The 19,528-nt window shown below is 33.4% G+C and overlaps 1 protein-coding gene across 2 annotated transcripts; it reads right to left on the bottom strand.

Annotated features, from left to right (window-relative positions):
* Positions 1-1,108: 1,108 nt before the first annotated feature.
* On the bottom strand, positions 1,109-17,589 carry LOC149796139 (uncharacterized). 2 transcript variants are annotated; one of them, XM_089966055.1, is made up of 2 exons: positions 17,529-17,589; positions 1,109-10,771 (listed from the first exon to the last, which is right to left on the bottom strand). In XM_089966055.1, exon 2 carries the CDS (start codon positions 10,649-10,651, stop codon positions 8,531-8,533), a length of 2,121 nt encoding a protein of 706 aa, XP_089822181.1. In that variant the 5' UTR covers positions 10,652-10,771; positions 17,529-17,589; the 3' UTR covers positions 1,109-8,530. The 2 variants fall into 2 exon arrangements, with proteins under 2 accessions (XP_089822181.1, XP_089822180.1); XM_089966054.1 differs by having other exon boundaries at positions 17,301-17,578.
* Between the last annotated feature and the right edge of the window lie 1,939 nt (positions 17,590-19,528).

The following is a 19,528-nucleotide window of genomic DNA, read 5'->3' on the forward strand; positions in this document are numbered from 1 at the left end:
GCTGTTCAGGCCTCATCATTACACAGTGAAACTGTAGGATTTGTTTGCTTGCTTGTCAGCTGTTCAGGCCTCATCAGTACACAATGAAACTGGAGGAGATGTCTGATTGCTTGTCAGCTGTTCAGGCCTCATCAATATACAATGAAACTGGAGAAGCTGTCTGCTTGCTTGTCAGCTGTTCAAGCCTCATCAATACACACTGAAACTGGAGGATCTGTTTGCTTGCTTGTCAGCTGTTCAGGCCTCATCAGTACACAATGAAACTGGAGGAGCTGTCTGATTGCTTGTCAGCTGTTCAGGCCTCATCAATACACTGAAACTGGCGGATCTGTTTGCTTGCTTGTCAGCTGTTCAGGCCTCATCAGTACACAATGAAACTGGAGATGTCTGATTGCTTGTCAGCTGTTAAGGCCTCAACAATACACATATGCTGAAGAATCTGAATTATTGTTAACTCATGTAGGCATATAACACTCCTTACTAAAAAACATATTGATTCCGAATTAGTTTTTGGGGCAGATATGATCTTATGTTTCTTCATTCCTTCTTTTAATAAATGATGGTAATTAATGCCTATATATATTGTACATTAATGCCAGGTGTTGACTCATGTAAGTTTCGTTTGTGGGAATTGATATACTAGTTCTCAAGAAAAAATCTACAGCATTCAGTGATCGTTCTTGGGATTAGGAAGCAAAGCATGTAAAGTACGAAAAAATAAATTTCTGAACACCTGGTTGACAGCAAAGTACTTTGTGAAGCTAGCCATGGGGGGGGGGGCATTTAATTTCTGAATGCCACGAAATCGACAGGCGCATTATACATCAGTTATTTTACACTCCAAAGTACGATCATAGGGTTTTAGTATTAAAATGTCATTAACTAAAGTTCCTTACAAAACTATTTTTTGGAAAATAATAAACATAATATAGATTTGCTTAATACCTGATGTTTCTATTTAAAAAAGGAGAGAGAGAGAGAGAGAGACTGTAGATGTCAGGAAAGTAGATATTTTACATTTGATAATGCATTTATTTCAGGTGACAACAGTCATACCTATTCACTAACGGTGATGCAGGATGCAAAGACCATGAATTAGTGCAAAACAGTCATGTAATGATTTATTTTGTAATATTATGGCTGTATTGCTTGTTGTCAATAAAGTAATAACTATCCCATCTTTTTAAATTTGTATAGCCTATTACATTAATAGACTTGGAAAACTATTCGCTGGCAACATTTTTTGAAAACTGGCGACATTATACTGAGGTTGGTGATTTTTTTGGCGACAACTTTTTTAAAGCCAGGACCATCCCTGGAATACTTGTTGTGCTTGAATGTTTTAAAACCAGTGATGAACTTTATTATGGTCAAGATGACTTCAGGTATGAAAAAAGATGAAATTATGGTTCCAAGCTAGTAAGAAATTTTATGGATATTAATGGAATGAGGATTAAGTTCTGACAGACAAACTTTCAAGTGCAAACTTTCACAATAAAAATTCTGATGGCAAAATTTTAGGGTGACAGGTGATTCTAATTACATGTAATATAGCAGAATCATTCCTTAAATATACAAGTATTCCAAAATACAAAACTCAAATTTTTGCAAAACTAAATCTATTTTTAAAAATGTATACAGAGATATACAATGATGAATAGAAACTTTGTAATGTATCATAATCAAAACTAATTAAAGTGTATGTGTATTTCAAACTTATAAACAAAAATGCAAACATTGTTCTTAAACAGTGAAAAATGAACAAAAGTCCCATAAAGGGACTGATGTTCTACTGGCAGACAAGGATTGATAGAATTCAGGATAAGACTATTTTTTTCCTTTTAAGTGTGCAGTGTTGAAGCCATATTTTGACATTCTTCAGCGATAGTAAGATTTTCAAATTAGCTGCTGTGGTGTCACATCAGATGTCAACCCAATACCATTTTCTTTTAGGACCAACAGGGCATCATAAAAAGTTCTCTGGTCAATAACTCACACTGATATAACTTTCTGTTTGGAGCAGCAACAATAACAACATTTTCAAGATTGATGCCATGGTGGCCATATTAATTATTAGAATGACACCCTTTCCATTTAATACCAACAGATATCATAACAAGTCTTCTGGTGAAAGAATGCTCAAAGATATAAAAAAAAATTGGCACAGGCCCAGGGCTGGTCACCTTTTAAAAAAATCACAAGCCATGTTCCTGAAATTGCCATATATTTTCACCATAATTTGTTACACAACACTGCAAATGCTGTAATTCAAATATGACAGGATAAAAACAAAGTCCTTCCAAATTGAATGTATGTTTATCCATATCTCAAAATATTTCAAATAAAGCAATGTTTTCATATAGTTTTTAACACTTTTGACACTGTTCATAGGTGATGCATGATGTTTAACCATTGTTGCATTACATTAGTGTAAGTGTGAGCAAGGGACAGCTCAATTATTATTCATTAAACTTTAACTTAAAACATCCTGAATAACACAATAGCAATAAACAAGACCACAATAGATACAAAATACTTCAAAATCATTTCTTTAGTCAGTGTCTTCTTTTTATCTCAACTCTGCCAAAGGATGGCCAAGTTTTAATCAAAGACTCAAAAGTCATCATGGATCACATCTGACCCCTTTATTACTTATAATACCTCACAAAAATCCCATGTTTGGCCTAAACTCCCCCGATTACAAAAGTAAAGTAATCAATTAACTGCTTTTTGTGTATACATTGCTCGCCTTAATTCCATAACTCAGCCATGCATCACTGCACCAATTGTAAAGACTGCTAGAACAGCTCTGGTACCCACTAGACTGGTTCTATCTGGTTTCTGTAATGCACATAAATATACAAAATGGTATTTTGTCCTACCTCTGGTAGAATCACATGTACATTAAAGCCAGGCGAGCACTAGTTATAGATAACCCAGGTAATCTGTTCCATTGATAGATCAGATTTTTTGCTTTGTATATAAAGTTTACAGCTTTCGAAAGAAGCATGATAAGTAGACAAGCTTTATATGTGTAAGGCACATACATTTGGATAAATATTAATAATTTACAAGACTCTCAACATCTTGAAAATAAATTTCCACACTGCATAAGTGAAATCAAAGTTTTCTTGGGCAAATTAGATTTTATTACAAGCCAAATTGGCATCTAACTTAAAATACATGAGGGGCTTGATCTGAAATTAGAGGAGCCCCAGGCATAATCAGATTTTTGAGCACTGTGAAAGCACAATGTAAATATTACCATCCATGTAGAAGTAGCAATAACAAGATTTTCAAGATGGCCATTGTGGCTATCATATTAGATTTTGGATCAGCACCACTTTCTTTATAATGAACCAGACATCATAAGAAGTCTTTTAGTGTAAACCCCATGCTAACATTACCATGCATTCTGGAGAAATAGTGACAAGATTTTTAAGATGGCCACTGAGGCAGACATACTGAATGCCTGAATGGCAACATTATGATCACCTAGAAATATAAAAAGTTTTTTTTAGCAAAAACCTGTGTTGATATGACCATCCATTCAGGAGGAGTAAGTGATGATAATATTGGACGTCAAATCAACATTATTTTAATTCTGGACAAGCTATATGTCATAAGCAATATTCTGGTGAAATCCCCCAAGGAAATATTACTTTTCATTAAGGAGGATTAGCAATAACAAGATTTTCCAGATGGCTACTTTGGCAGCCATACCGAACATCAGAGCGGCACTATTTTTATTTCCTAGGACCAATTAGGCAGCATAAGAAGTTTTTTAGTGACAACCCCATGTAAATATGACCATCCATTCAGAAGGAGCAGTGATTAACAATATTTTCACTGTTTTGGCTATACTGGATGTCTGAGCAGCATCATTTTCATTAAGGACCAACAAGACTATGGGATGAATGTAAATATAAAGTTTCATGGCAATCCTCCAAGTAATTGACGAGAGGTAGTGATAAAAAACTTCTGCTAACTGTTGGATTGATAATGGGCGATGAACAACAGAGCATCCCATTAGCTCTTCTATGACCAGTAGAGATAAAAATAAAGAGCAAATAATTTTTACCTGTTATTCATAGAATTTCTGCAACAAAATAGGAAAGTCCCAACCTCATTTTCATACAGTTGTTAAAGTCCAGGGCTCTCCGAATGGGGTCAAAGAAAAACCCTGACTTAAAAGGTAAGGACAATTTGCATTCAGTGGGATTGTACAACAAAAATGTTGCAAAATGACCACAATTTCTATTATATGCTTTACCTTCCCATAACCAGTCAATTATGGGATATAAGTATTTTTGTCCTTTTGCAGGAGGTGCCTGTTGTACACATAATACATGTAAGGAAAATGGAAGGTGTGAAAAAAAATTTAAAAGACCCGACTGGATATGAGAGGCTGTCTTGGAAGGAAGATGACTGTTATGGAAATTTCTGCTGTATCTCATAATAACAATCTACTTGTATATGTATATTCTACAATGTAATAATAGCTTTTAATGACCGGTACATTTTTTCTATAATGTAATAGCTTTTAATGACCGGTACATGTATATTCTACACTATAATAGCTTTTAATGACCGGTACATGTAAATTCTACACTGTAATAATAGCTTTTAATGACCAGTACATGTATATTCCATACTGTAATAATAGCTTTTAATGACTGGTACATGTATATTCTACACTGTAATAATAGCTTTTAATGACCAGTACATATATTCTATACTGTAATAATAGCTTTTAATTACCAGTACATATAATCTATACTATAATAATAGCTTTTAATGACCAGTACATGTACTTTTTACACTGTAATAATAGCTTTTAATGACTGGTACATGTATATTCTATACTGTATTAATAGGTTTTAATGAAACTGCTTACAGTATTTATCCATGACAAGACCAAGAGGCCTGTCTGAAAATGTTCTGAAAAGTGACTAGTGAGCTTATTATCAAAAGCAGCTTGTAATAAGAACTTGCACAAACTGGGTTTAAGAAAGGGTAGGGGTATCATTAAGGCAGTATAGTGTATATACATGTACAATATAGCTTTTTAGCTTTTCATCAGAAACATGTGACAGAATGGGTGACAAACCCTCAGTTCCAATAAATCAATTTAAATTCTGATAAATAGGTTTCAGAAAATCAAGTTTATACAGATTGACACTCCTTACTAGCTATGTATCCACCTACGATGATCACATAATCAGAAAATCTGATGTAAGACTTTACTAACAGAAAATCTAAACTTCACATTGATAACTTGTGCAAGAAATGTTATTTCCTGTAAATCACTCTTTCAATTGTAACTAAAATTGTATCTACATCACTCAAAAATACATGTAAACATAACAACTTACAAAGCGGTACATTTATTAGCATCTTAAGAATGTTATGTAGAATATAATTCTAAATATACAAAAAAATATATTGGACTCTAAAAGTATTTTTATATTACAATTTCTGCTCTGGGTTTCATCAACCTCCAAGTTCCAAATAGCACCAGTATCAAATTACAGATTTTTAGTAACAATGATGAAAAATAAAATCTTTTAATTATGAAAAATCAATCTTACAAGTAATCATGACAACACTACCATAGTATTTGATGTAAACAATAATTATGATGCCAGTCTTTGTTTTGATCCAGGGTTCTCAACAAATTTCAGAACTCAAGAGCAGCTTGACCCTGAAACCAAAATTTCAAGAGCCAAAATGAAAACTAGAGGAGTCAAAACTGATATCTCATAAGTAATTATAGTTGAGATTGTTCCTTATTTGTGGAGCAAATTTGATGCTAAAGATTGTTTTTACAAAAGAATTTAAGGCATACACTTCTTTTCCTCAGAATTGTTACACAGTATCTTTTTTTATGATTCTGAGGGTTGGAATGATCTTCACTAGTCATTGTGATTAATTAATACAATCCACTGTTCAATGAAAGAGGAAGAGATGCATATCTTGTAGTTCAGTGCAAAGATATATATTTGTACAAATCCACAAGCAATTTTAGTTTCCTTCACAAGATTACTGATTGGTGACCACTGATGACATTATTAAAGTTTCACACTTAAGAGACTCTCGGCAGTTTTTCACTTTAATAACTTTATTTTGCAAAGACTGGGGAATGCCTTCTCTGTATCATTAGAAAGTGACAATGACAAAATAACTATGCCCAGCCTGCAGGAAGGTTCAAAATGCATTTTTCCTGTGGCTGAATTTTTAATGTTGCTGACTGTTCTCCAATACTCTTCCAATCTAAGTTCATGTTGCAAAAAAAGTTTCTTAGCAGATAACAAATGTAAATCTCTGAGTCAGGAATGATACTTTTCTTTGCCAATGTTGCAAACTGCAATTTTTTAAATTTATTGGTGCCAAAGTATATCTGGCAATTTTTGGGATGACATTTTAAACTTATATATATATATATATATATATATATATATATATATATATATATATATATATATATATATATATATATAAAATCTTGGGTTTGGAGTGAAGAAATTCAGAGGCACCATGAAAGGAAGGTGAAACTTGGATTTAACATGCACTTTAATCTATCTATTGTTACATGAACAAATCATTTGTTCATATTGACAAATGCATCTTAACATCATATTTTAACATCATAATCAGCTTATGCACACACCTAGCCTGGGCACTGTATGCTGTGATACACTGAGATAGTCTTTCTTACTGGATTAGCTACAATCGAACAACCTCCCAAGGCAGGAACAGGAACGGCTATAATTGACCAAATGACTGGGTTTTCTTCTATGAAAAATGTACCCAAAAATATAGTTCTGCTGAAACTTCCAAAAAAAATGATTACCTTTGAAGCACCAATTGTTTCTGTATAAATACTAACAAATGAAACCAAAAATATCAGTCTCAATGTTCCTCAATTATTTGATGTTACCCTGCCGCAATAACAAACTGGCATTTGTTTGGTCCTCAAAAGTTTGCATTTAGTGGTGACTTCAATAACACATGCACCTTTCATCAAAGCTAGTCGACTACAATCTTCAATAAAAACAAAGCACCTTTCATCAAAGCATGTCAGCACCAAATTTAAATAAAAGCAATAGAATCTGATCAATTGTTGCATTTTCCAAAAAGTGACTGGAACATTTTTATTGTGTCGTGAAAGTTTATGCTTTGCAGAAAAAATGTTTACACTTATGATCGCTACCAAAGGTGGCGTAAAAAGCCAATGAAAGTGGAAATGTGTTGAAGCCTTAGATATTTGGTTGCAAAGATGTTTATTAAACTTTTTAATATGTTCAATTGCTTTCATTTCCCTATTAAAAGCATCAAACCCTTTTCATCTCCCTCTTCTAAAGGGGAGTTGATTTTTATTAAAAGACTTGAAAGCCATTATTACCTTTGATCCCTTTCTTACCCTCATAAAATATCCTGTATTTGGTCCTAAACACTCTGAATTACAACATTACGGTAATCAATCAACATCACAACAGTAAGTTAATCAATTAACAGCTTGTTGTGTATACATATTAGCCTCCTAATTACTCATTCCACCAGAATTAGATTTCCGGTCCCTAGTAGACTGGTTACCACTGCATTCTGTAATAATGAGGACAGAAAGCAGAAATATAGAGATTTTTGGATCTTAAAATATAATATAATAATAATAATAATCTTTCATTTTTCAAAAACAGTAGGGTAGATTTCAACTAGAAAAAGGTATGTGTATCAGAAGGCTTTTAAAACAGTATTTTTGTCTTACTGCCATCAGATTCTCATGTATATTGATGGGCAATCAAACAAATGCTGACATTTGATCAGCCATTAATCTAAGCTAGACACAACTGATTCCCTCTTCCTCTATAATAAATGTCAAAGATATTCTCAAAACAATCTAACCATGTGTCAGATATGCCCACCAAAGCATTACATCAGTGGCCTCCATGCTCTGCCTAGCTCATATTGAATTTGCAAAGGTGCGATATTATTGGTGTAAGCTGTAATCTAGCAAATCATGCATATAGTCAATTTGTTTTTGATAGCGAATGCTTAGAAGGAAATTATGCCAGAGATGAATCAATGGTAATTAAACAAATCTGCAAGAGTCATAAAAGAGTCATAATAACACACAGGTTGAAATTTCTATGTGTCAGAAATAGTCCAAATTTAAATTCCAAGCATCAAAACCTGAGGCTATGTGTCTATTGAGAACCCTGAGATCTATTTAAAATTAAAATCACCCTGGTTCTAATGAACTGAAGTCAGTTTTCCACTTGATACACAATTAATTGACCAAACTGAATTTCAATACACTAAATAAAATATAACACAGAAGCAGGCCTATATGTAAAACAAAATAAATGGGAGTCATAAAAATTTTAACATAACCCCCAAAAATGTATGATTTATGTGATAACAAATTAGTAAATATTTAAAAAAATAAATTTTTTTGAAAATGAAAATCTTATCTCAAAAGTTTTGTTCATATCAATATATTCCCACTGACCACTTATTTTGACTCGTACTAATCCTGAACTTTAAAATTTTCATCTTCCATTTGATCATGATCTTGCATCAAGTCACTTGAACTGTCACTTTGTCCTTGTCCATTTTCAAGTACAGTTTGATCATGAACATGCTTGTCTAATACTTTATCTTTGCCATTTTTGCCCATTATTTGGTCTTGCTCATTCTTGGATCCAGCCTGTTTTATCTGCTTCTCCATTTGCCTCTGGAAAATGCGATAATGAGTTCTTGCATGCTTGTCCAAAATCCACTTGTGGGTGAATTCCTTTGGGCAAAACTGACACTGGTACATCTTGTCTTCTGCATGCTTCATTAAATGTTTTGTCAAATTTCCCACATCTAAGTACTCTTTCTTACAAATATGACAGGTGAAAGGGGTTTGTCCATTGTGCTTGCCTTCGTGGATAAGGAGTCTGGTCTTTTCCACGAAGGTTTTGTCACACAATGAACACTGATATGGTCGTTCACCTGTATGTGTGTTCAGGTGTCTGTCTCTATCCCAGCGACGAATGAACGCTTTGCCACAAATATGACATGCATGAGGCCGTTCTCCAGTGTGGATTCTCATATGTCGAATCAAATCCCACTGGCGGGTGAAACCCTGGTCACACACTTCACAGAATACTTCTTTCTCTCCGGTATGAATTCGAAAATGACGGGTGAGATCCCATCTTCGTGCAAATAGCTGTGGACAAAATGGACATTGGTGCTTCTTTTCTTCATTATGACCTTTCACATGTCTTTTATAATTTGCTTTATCTGAAAATCCACTACCACAAAGTTCACAAATAAAGTTAACTGTTCCTTTGTGTTCAGAATGAGTTCTGATATGCCTTTGCAGATCCCAATTTCGTGTTAGGGTTTTCATGCAAATATGACACTGATGCAATCGTTTTGACTCTGCTCGTGGTTTCCATGTTTTCATTGATTTTTTTTTTGTATCCTTTGTTATGCTGCAGAATTGTGGATCCTCTCGTAAATGGTACCTCATATGGCCTTGTAACCCCTCTTTATTGGAAAACATCTGGTTGCATAGTGTACAAGTGTAAGTAGTGCTCCAGCCTTCTACATAAGCCTTACAAATTCCAAGAAACTTTTTTGTTAAAACATCATTTTGCATTTCTGTATTCTGTGATGGTCCTGGCTGAGAATTATCCTCACTATGGTTTCTTTTATTACAAGAGATTTTAGCCTGTTGATTGTCAAGACCTCCGTTAAATTTAGCCTTCTTGTGATAATTTCCAATACCAGAAAAGGGTCCATGGGATGCACATGTATCTCCAGTAACAGAATTCAAAGAAGAACTTGCTGACTCGGCAGTTTTCATCTTCAAAGATCTATACAAAGTTTTATCTTGACTCAACCTGGATTCATCACATTCCATCTTAATTTTACCTTTTGTTCCTCTTTTTCTCCTTTGCTCTTGAGCCTTTTTGAGATATTCCTGATAATCTTCAGTATCTGAGGAATAATGATCCGTATTCTCTGTGCTGGAAGACCCCTTTACTGATAAATCCTCTGGCTCACATGGTCCAGTTTTAGTGTCGCCTTCAATGGATTTTGATGCAGATTCCCAAGATGTGTAGTATTTCTCTTCAATGCATGAATCGTTTGAGTCAGATGAGCAGAGACTATTTACAACTGGCATTACTCTAGACTTGAACTTTCTCTTGAAAGCTCTAGTTTTCGTGGAGCAGGCTTCTGTGTCTCTTGGCAAGTTACTTCCAGGCCTACTGCTGTTAACTGTCTTGTAGTTTGAGTTCAAGCATGCAGACATCGGAAAGTTACTTGGAAATGTTATTTGTCTATGTTGTCTGGTTAATGATGGAATGGATAAATTCCCAGGCACTAAACTTTTGGCTTTCTTGGTATCAGACAAGCCAGTTTGCATCTTGTCATCTTCAGAATCGGGACTTTTATTTTTGTCAAAGTCTTGAATTATTTTTCTTTTTGTTCCTGCATCTGAATTACATGATTTCAAATATTTCATTTTAATTGGTAGGTAAGTGTTCATTGTCAGCTTTGGTGTCTTCTCATCAGTTACACTAGGAGAGGTAGCACCTGCTGATTTCCTATCTGTATGTTTAGAAAGGTCCACTGCAAATTCCTCATGATCCATTTTGATTCTCTGTCAGGAGTATGGCCCTTCCTCTATTTAAACCACAGAGAAAATCAAACTATGCTAACTTCTTGCAGTACATACATACGTTTCTCTATAAATTCACCTCAATGTAGAAACCTGTAAACAAAAACACAACAACAATAAATGTACATGTTCATGGCAAGAAGGAAGTTCCAAATAAAAGTGTTTGTATACACTGATACTGCAAGAATTTGTTGAATTTGTTTTAATAAGTGAATTAATTCATTTCTGGTGATTATCTCTATACTTATCAGTACCAATAATTCTGGGGAGGAGTGACTGGGGGAATGATTTGAACAACCTGGGTGTGATTGTCTATATTTGATACATAAATTTCTTGTTTCTATTAACATTGTTCTTTTTACAGTTTTTAATGCCTGTGTGTGTTTTTGGTGACTATAGTCTGGTTTCAACCAATTCTGAATTGTATCCCACCTATGACCTTGGATGATAATTATCCTTCAAAATTAAAATCTAGCTCAGGATGATTTATTTTCTTTTGTGAACATTAATAATTTCAAACTATTGCTTCTTCTGCATTATGTTGGCTGTACTATCTTCGAATTACAAAAAATATGCTATTTTCAGTGTCTGCTAGCATAATGAATAAAATTTAAATACAAATACAAAATATAACAGCAAGGAACACTTATCATCAATTACTGTTTAGCTGTAAGTTTACTAACTGTAACCAGCTGCCAAACATCAATTTCGAACATGCTTCATCTACACAAAACTTTCACAATTTAGAAAAATGTACATCTGAATAGCAACTGCATTTTCACATTTCTGAGAGATAGTCAAGCTAAACTAATGTATATTAAGTGGTACAGTGACCTGATTTGGATTTATACATTAGTAAAAAATGTCAGAACATGTATAATTTAGACAACCTGCATGAGATCTACTGCTACTTCAAAATAAAAAGGAGATGAATCCATGTAAAAAGAAGTCTCTTAAGCCTGCATACTTGATATGACAGTATCCAGTGTATTTGAGAACCCAGTGTATTATCATGTTTCTAGTTGTTTGCCATTTATGTTAAGTGTTGATAAACTACATTTCTTTCCCTTGCAGTCTAAAATAACTTGCCTATGATTGGTTCTTTTTGTTTACTACAATGTTTGTATTTGTGGTGAGGAAAAGAAAATCAGAAAGTAGAACTTGTCAAATCTTGATCTGACCTCCATACCACCTACTTAAGGAATTCATTTATCTCATTTGCAAAGACTAATATTAAATAAATAGTTTTGTGCATGTAATGCAGATCATATACACTGTGGATTTAAAACATCTGCATAAATGATGGATATATTTCATCATGTGGTACACAAAACTGTCATATTTTAATGAGTGGAGAAGCCACAATTAAAAAATATCATTTTTGGTACCTGGAGGAAAAGAAAATGTTTATTTTTATTATATACCTGGGTTACTCCAGAACTGAAGCTTAGACAATTAAGCTCACTCTTCAGCACAACATTCCACCCCCATCTTCATCATTTCACCTTGCATTCATGAGATGATCATACAAATATCAGTGACTTACTTAAGACAGCGGTAGGATTTGGATGACCTACTTGTCACAGTAAATTACCTTTTTGACCTTTTATAAACTATATGATCATAACAAAGCAAGTACGATTCAGCAACGCATCACAGCAGGTTTATCAATACTGTCAAGGAAAAAGGAGGAAATAACTTCATAGAGATGTGAACGGGACTGTGTTAAAAAAATTACCAAAAATTAATGTCCATGTCTGAAATATAAAGGGCAGTTTCTATTTCTTTGTTCTAGCTCAGAAAGAGATCGCTTTTCTTGCTGCAGGTATAACTTATGTAGGCACACACAATCACACATCACATAGCATGATGTTAAATCTTGTATTTTCACATGTCAAGAATTATTTTTCAAATGTGAAAATTAAGAAATGAACAAATTAGAAAATTAATTTGGCAAAAAATTTCTATATTTCACAATTAAGTTATACTTATAAAAAAATTATATTGCTTAGGCAATATCATTCATTATTCTTTTTGATGGAAAATTTGTAGTAATATGTATGGAAGCTCTTGCACATCAAAAGTAGAAATTATCTCAATTTGTATATGACAAATGGTCTGAAATACTGAAATACAATTTTGATGAAAAATGCATTCAATTATTTCATAGTGAACATTATTCTTTTGCATACAAAACTGATTTATCTTTTCCCAACAGTAAGGTATTCTTAGGCCATTACAGAAAATATCTGAAGGCACATACTCATGAACTTTCCACTACATGGGTATAAAGTTTCACATGAATTCACTGGATAAAAATTACTGTTGGGGTTTTCCATTTTGTTATGTTTGAAATGAAAAAAATTAAGCAATCATTTTCTACACAAATCAGTTGGAGGCTTAGAGAGTTTAAGAACCAAATTTTTTTCTTTGTAGGATCGGTGGTGGGGAGGAGGGGGCACCAAGGGAATTTACTGAAAAAATGTCTGGTCCTCAAAAAGCTTTATATATATATATATATATATATATATATATATATATATATATATATATATACACACTTATGTTACGTGTTAAGGCTTGAATAAACAGTAACACAAGAAAGGGTGAAAACAACGAGCCTTGAAAAAAAAAGAATAATTTATTTCCCTGGAAAAATTTTGTAAAAATGAAGAAAAAAAATGAACCTACGGTTTTAAGTATCAAATCCAAAAAATAATCCATGAATAAAATGTTTGAAGTCCTAATAACAAAATGTTCTAATGATTTCAAGTCCCGACAAAGAATCAAAGATGGAAGACGATGACGTATGCTGTAATCTGTAGTGCTGAAGTCTACAGTTCCTTGTAGAAACAAGAAAAATCACTCCGGTTTTGGAAATCTGAATAAATTTTTTATAAAAGCTGTCTTTGTTCAGGAATTTCACACGAGCACAAGTATTTTCCAGGGAAAACAAAAGAATTAATCCTTTTGAATCCAAATAATTTGAAATAACTCTAAACAGTACAACTTAAAACTTCCAGTGTAAGAGCCCAACTAACAGAGAATATCTCTCCAAAACAAAGGTTATATCGTATTCTAAGACGCAAAAAGGGGGTCACGTAATCATGTTCCAGAACCTCATCGAAATTATGTACTTGTTAAAGATCAAATACACCCAGTGTGGCCCTGACAAAAACCAATCATTTTACTCTAAGAAATAAAAATATAAAAAAACTGTTTACATCTTAAACACGTAGTCCCATCATGACCTCGACAACAACCAATAATTTTAAAATAAAAATAGAACTTATTTACGTGGTTGCTACTAATTCTGAATCAATGCCAGGATCTAGATCAACACCTGGTGTTTACAAAAGAAACAGTCAAGGTCAAACTATTTTCTGAAAAAGGTATCATCTCTAGTGAATAAATTTACATTACAATAGCATGAAATGAACAATAATTTTTTTTAAATCGACAAACAAACAATTAAATTGAAATAAACATAGATATAAGACCTGATATAATTAAATCAAATATATATAACACTTCCCCCATAAAGAAAAGAAAGATTTATATATATATATATATACACACACACATCACATACATTAAAAATAACATGGCATTTAAAGTGTTGGTATAAAGCAAATTGATATACCAATGATATTGGTATATCAAATTGTGATCTGCCCGTGAAACAATAATACGAATATATAAACATTCTTTCAACTACAGGCCTAAAGATCAATGATGAATTTCTACTCATTCATTAATCATAAATGACATATGAAAACAATGATAAAAAGCAATAAATGAAATTAAAATGGAACACAATTTCATCTGAATCCTTTCTTTTTTCCATTCACTTCTCCCCTCTTGTGCGTAAGGGACAAAATAAGCAAAAATCTGGAGTGAGAAAGAAAAACATTGCGCTGGACAAAAATAATAAAACTGAACTTGCACCAAGTAACCAATAGTAATCTGGTTTGTCGTAACGGTATGTTTACACTTTCCTTGGGATCTATCCACAGTGTTCATAATATCAAAGATACATAGTTGCAATACCAGTTGAAACTAGGCCTATATGTTAAATTTGTTGGTTAAAAGGCACACGTACAGTAGCGTATTTAATATTTTGTAGTTGTTGTTTCTTAAACCTATTATATGCTCTAAAAATCGATTATTAATTATTAAATATAAAAATGTCCAAATGGTCGCCCCTGCCCCCCCCTCGATTATCGTAGCTAGATACGGGCGAAAATCCATGAAAATAAGAACGTTGTGGATTTTCTCTTGTGTCATACGATGTTGTCTCTCGACCTATGAATGATGGTAAGGTTTAGTCAATCTGTCCAAAAGGAAGAGAGAGAGAGAGAATTGTATAGTCTTTACAAATGTTAATTAAAGCAGAATAATGACTTAGATGAACTTTCAATATACTAAAATATTTTTAAAATGGTACTAACAGCTGCCTCGCTTGGTGCTCAGCATTAAGAGGTTAATGTGAGGACTGGGCGGCCTGGTGTCAGGATAATGTGACTGGGTGGGACATCATGCAACATGTCTGCAGCATGATGCCCCAGTGCTTGACATCACTATAAACTGCCACACTGCCGACATCGTAGCGATATGACTGAAATTTTTTAAAGCTACATTAAAAATCCAAATTACACACACACACACAGAGTAACTACACCTTGTTGGTTTGTCATTTCACTCAGTTTCTATTCTATGCTAATTTCCATATGCCAGTACGTGAATGCCTGACAGTTCAGGTTCAGTGTACAAGCTAACCGTGTTTGTAATGCACTACTTTCTTCATAAAAAACGTATTTCATGTTTAAATCATGAGTGTGTCTTATACTGATTTAATAAATGGGAATAAAAATAGAAACTCCAAAGAAAACAATCAACTTAACAATATGGCTATGCATATGTGAACAACAAGAAAAATCATAGAACTACATTTTATAGCGGACACACTCATAGGGATGAGGAGTTCATTTACTCAGTCAATACACAGTTGCCTCGAGCATATTGTAACTCCATTCAAAGTGCAAATATATATATATATATATATATATATATATATATATATATATATATATATATACACACACACAAAGAGAGAGAGAGAGAGCAAGAGTATGTATATAAACATATATAAGGTTGATTGATTGATTGATTGTTTGTTTTTTAACGGCGCATCAGCACTTTTATGCTATTTAGCGCCAAACAATGTGTTACTTGTATAATCTTTTAAAACTTATAAAAGGTTCTATATCGACCAGCGATATAAAAGAACAAATGGTTGAAATTAAAAACGGTAAGATGGTAACGGTGCAAAATAAAGCTTCCCGATCAACGGGAGATGTAAAAAAGATGAATAGGTATTAAAATGGGACGGTATATATATTGCATAAAACTGCACAAGGTGATAGCATAAAAGTCAGAGTTAAGGAACCTAATATATCCATTATATTAATTGAAAAAACTTATCTTGAGGTAAAAGAAATAAAAATATATCCTGGCTCTAAAAAAATCCCAACCCTCACCAACAGAAAATTAACAAAGCATACTATAGGGAGAATCTAAATCTTTTATCATGTTATATGCCAAACTTTCAACAACAATGCAGACGTTTCCTCTGGTTCTAAATTTCAGGCACAGAGATTTCTTCATTCTTTTAACAGAATAAAGTGATGCTTAAGAAAGATGTTATAGTATTCACACACCCTTCCATATCTGATGCGCCAACCTCATTTAAAATTGAAAAGCATCAAAGATATTTAAAAAAAACACAAAAAAACTGTCTTTTCATTCATCAATTTATAATTTCAAACCTGATTGTTGCAAGGGGGTCCTTAACACTAAAGTTATTGGCATTTTGAATGAAATGGAAGCGCTCAATATAAACAAGAAGACAGATTGCTCGCTGTCCTTTTTTGGTTTATGGAACAGTTGATATCAGTCATAACTGTGTCATATGCATCCAATATTTACAACAGTTAGTTTTAACATTTCTAAAACAAATTGAACAAATACAAAGGAGTAACTCTTGTAACACACGTTTAACATGTATTCAAAGTGATGTAAATCCAAAATCTATTGAAGTATTGAGATTATGAAAGACAGTGAACTATATCACATCTATTGTTTAAAAACAGATTCTTAACACCAGCAAGTTGACAGTATTTGGAAACCCTTGGCAACAATCAGGTTATAAATTATAAATTGGTGAATGAAATAACTAAGTTTTGTGCTTTTTTATATCCTACATTCCTTTTGTTTTTAAAATCAGTTAGGGGTAGGGTATGCGAAATCACATTTTTTTAAAAAATGCAAACAGTATCAAACTACACAAAATATTCATCATACTTTTTTAAAATATCAAAACTTCTTAAACATGAAAAACTACTGCAAATATCCATTAATAGCATTAAACGAGTTTGAAACATAGGTAAATGTTACGAAAATAGGTAACTAATACTCATCGAGGGCAAATTATCTCATTCCGGTACGCTTTCATATAAAATGTTGAATAAATACATTAAACTCTTTATATTTTGAGAATAATACTTCGTTAATAATATAGTAATTGTTGTTGGGATTGAGAAAAGCTTACGATTTTACTCACTTCCTGGGGTTTCACTTTTGTCTGGATATTGTAACCAGCTGGTACTACTCCCAGTCTTGTGAGAATGACAGAACCACTTCGTGGTATAAACAAATACCAGTTGTAGCAAAAAAAACTTTCCACCGGCATATTTGATCTGTTTTAAAGAAAGTATCGATAAATTCTTTCTAACATTATTTTGAGTTTTTAAAGAAACAACGCTAAAAAAAGAAAAACGAGTAATTTTACACATTATTGTTTCATCTTTACAACCCATCGTGAAACCGCTGTGGCCACCATTTTCTTTGCCGCTTTGCTTGCTGGGATAGATTTAAAAAATGCAGTTGAATTCAATGGTCAAAAAGTAAGAAAGTTGTTTTTGTTTTTTTTTTAAAGGTCTTTCTCGTTTATCAATGGAAAGTCATCAAAAATATAACCAGTTTTAATAGATTTTATAGTTTATTTACAAAATTATAAATTATATTCTTTAAGAATTTATGAAAATAAATTTAATTCATTAAAATATTGTACACATTTATAATTCAAGCCACATGGGTCATTTAAACATTCAACACACCAGCTATTTCAGTAATGGATGCCATTTTTGTGAATTTGATTCTACATACCTTTAAGTGGCAAGTATTCACTTCATTTGGGTTTGGAAGGTCATTATTTAGACGCCCAGAGAAGTGCATACGTCAAAAGCAATGTTAAAGTACGTAGACATTTTCGGACGAAATAATAATAATAATAATAATAATGAGGACTTCTATAGCGCCTAATCTTTAGAAGCTCTAAGCGCTTACAATATTAGACAACACCAATAACATAAAAAAACATATATAATGATATTATTACAAAAAAAACAAACACCATGAAACTAGAAAACAATGAAAAATAAAAACATGCTGAAAATATTTAAGGTAGAAAACATTATTAGGTCTTTACGTTTGTTCTTGCAGTCGAAATAAGTAAGTTTTAAGAGCATTCTTGAATGGGATCACTGTGTCTTTGTGTCTAAGTTCATTGGGCAAATGAACCTAAAGGTGTGAACCAGTACAATCCTGACTGAACGTCGCACGCTGTGATTTTACAAAGAAAGCTACGCATATTTATAAACCAGTTCGTACTACCCTCGATTTTTACAATTCCACTCAATGCGCTCTTATTTTGACCCAAGTTTAATACATGGCCGCCTTTGTAAAAGTCCATAGCGATAGATAATTTTCGTCTGGAAGTTTCTTGGTGACAGTTAAGGTGCAGAGCATTCAATAATCGGGATTGAATAGACTTTAGACTTTGGTTAAAGAAATTAGTGTTAAATTTTAAAAGAAGAATTTATATTTAATTTAAAATGAGTAAATGTGCATATCGAAGGCACTCGTCTTTACATATTGTTCACCCACCTCACCTCAGTCCGCGCGGGTTCGAGTTTCAACTCGACCAACGTAAGTAAGCGAAAGCCTGCCAGCAGCTTCATATGGGTTGGTGGTTCGTCCAGCGGTCTTCTCCGGCTCTTCCTCCGCCAAATATATTCTGGCCGCTTAGCATGTGCTGAAAAATGACGTTAAACCCACAAGACCAGACCATATCTTTTCTTTTTTTTTTTCCACCACCAGTATAGTCCGCTGCACAGGCACTTAATTCGGGGGGAAAACAGGGCCGTTCAGAGCGATCACGGGCCCTGGGGTAAGTAACACCCGGGCCTCTAGCAGCAGGGAGGGCGAACCGGCTCTAATTGATTCACCTGTATTTTCGCAAAATACGACTTCCTGGGGGATCGCAAAAATCGTTTTAAAAAATGCTATATCCAGCGTAAAACAACTTCGTCCATGACAATTGGTTTACGCTGAATTGCTGATAGATTTTTTTTTCTTCGATATGAAAAAATGCGCGATTGTCGGTGACGCGTTGAGAGCGTCGCCCTCCCTGCTGCTATGAATTAAAAATTTTATCAAGACCAACTCGATACCGTGTTCGAGGATCATGTAAGTTTATTGTTACAAATCCGTGTGGGGTTATTTTAGCACGACTAAAGAAATTTCTAAACTTATTTATGTCCATATCACCACTACACCAGGTCTGATGAATATTTCGTAACGTGTGAGTATCAACTCCGTTAAAGACAGTAAGAATATTACAGTTATCCCTGATCACTTTAGGGATCTGTGTATACCGCTGGGTTACATAAATGACATCTATGTTTTTGTGTCTACCTCTGGAAAATATCCTAGCTGGATTTGATTGTT

Source organism: Sinohyriopsis cumingii, chromosome 7 (genome assembly GCF_028554795.1).
Source record: "Sinohyriopsis cumingii isolate HCF-2022 chromosome 7, ASM2855479v2, whole genome shotgun sequence".
Lineage (NCBI taxonomy): Eukaryota > Metazoa > Mollusca > Bivalvia > Unionida > Unionidae > Sinohyriopsis > Sinohyriopsis cumingii.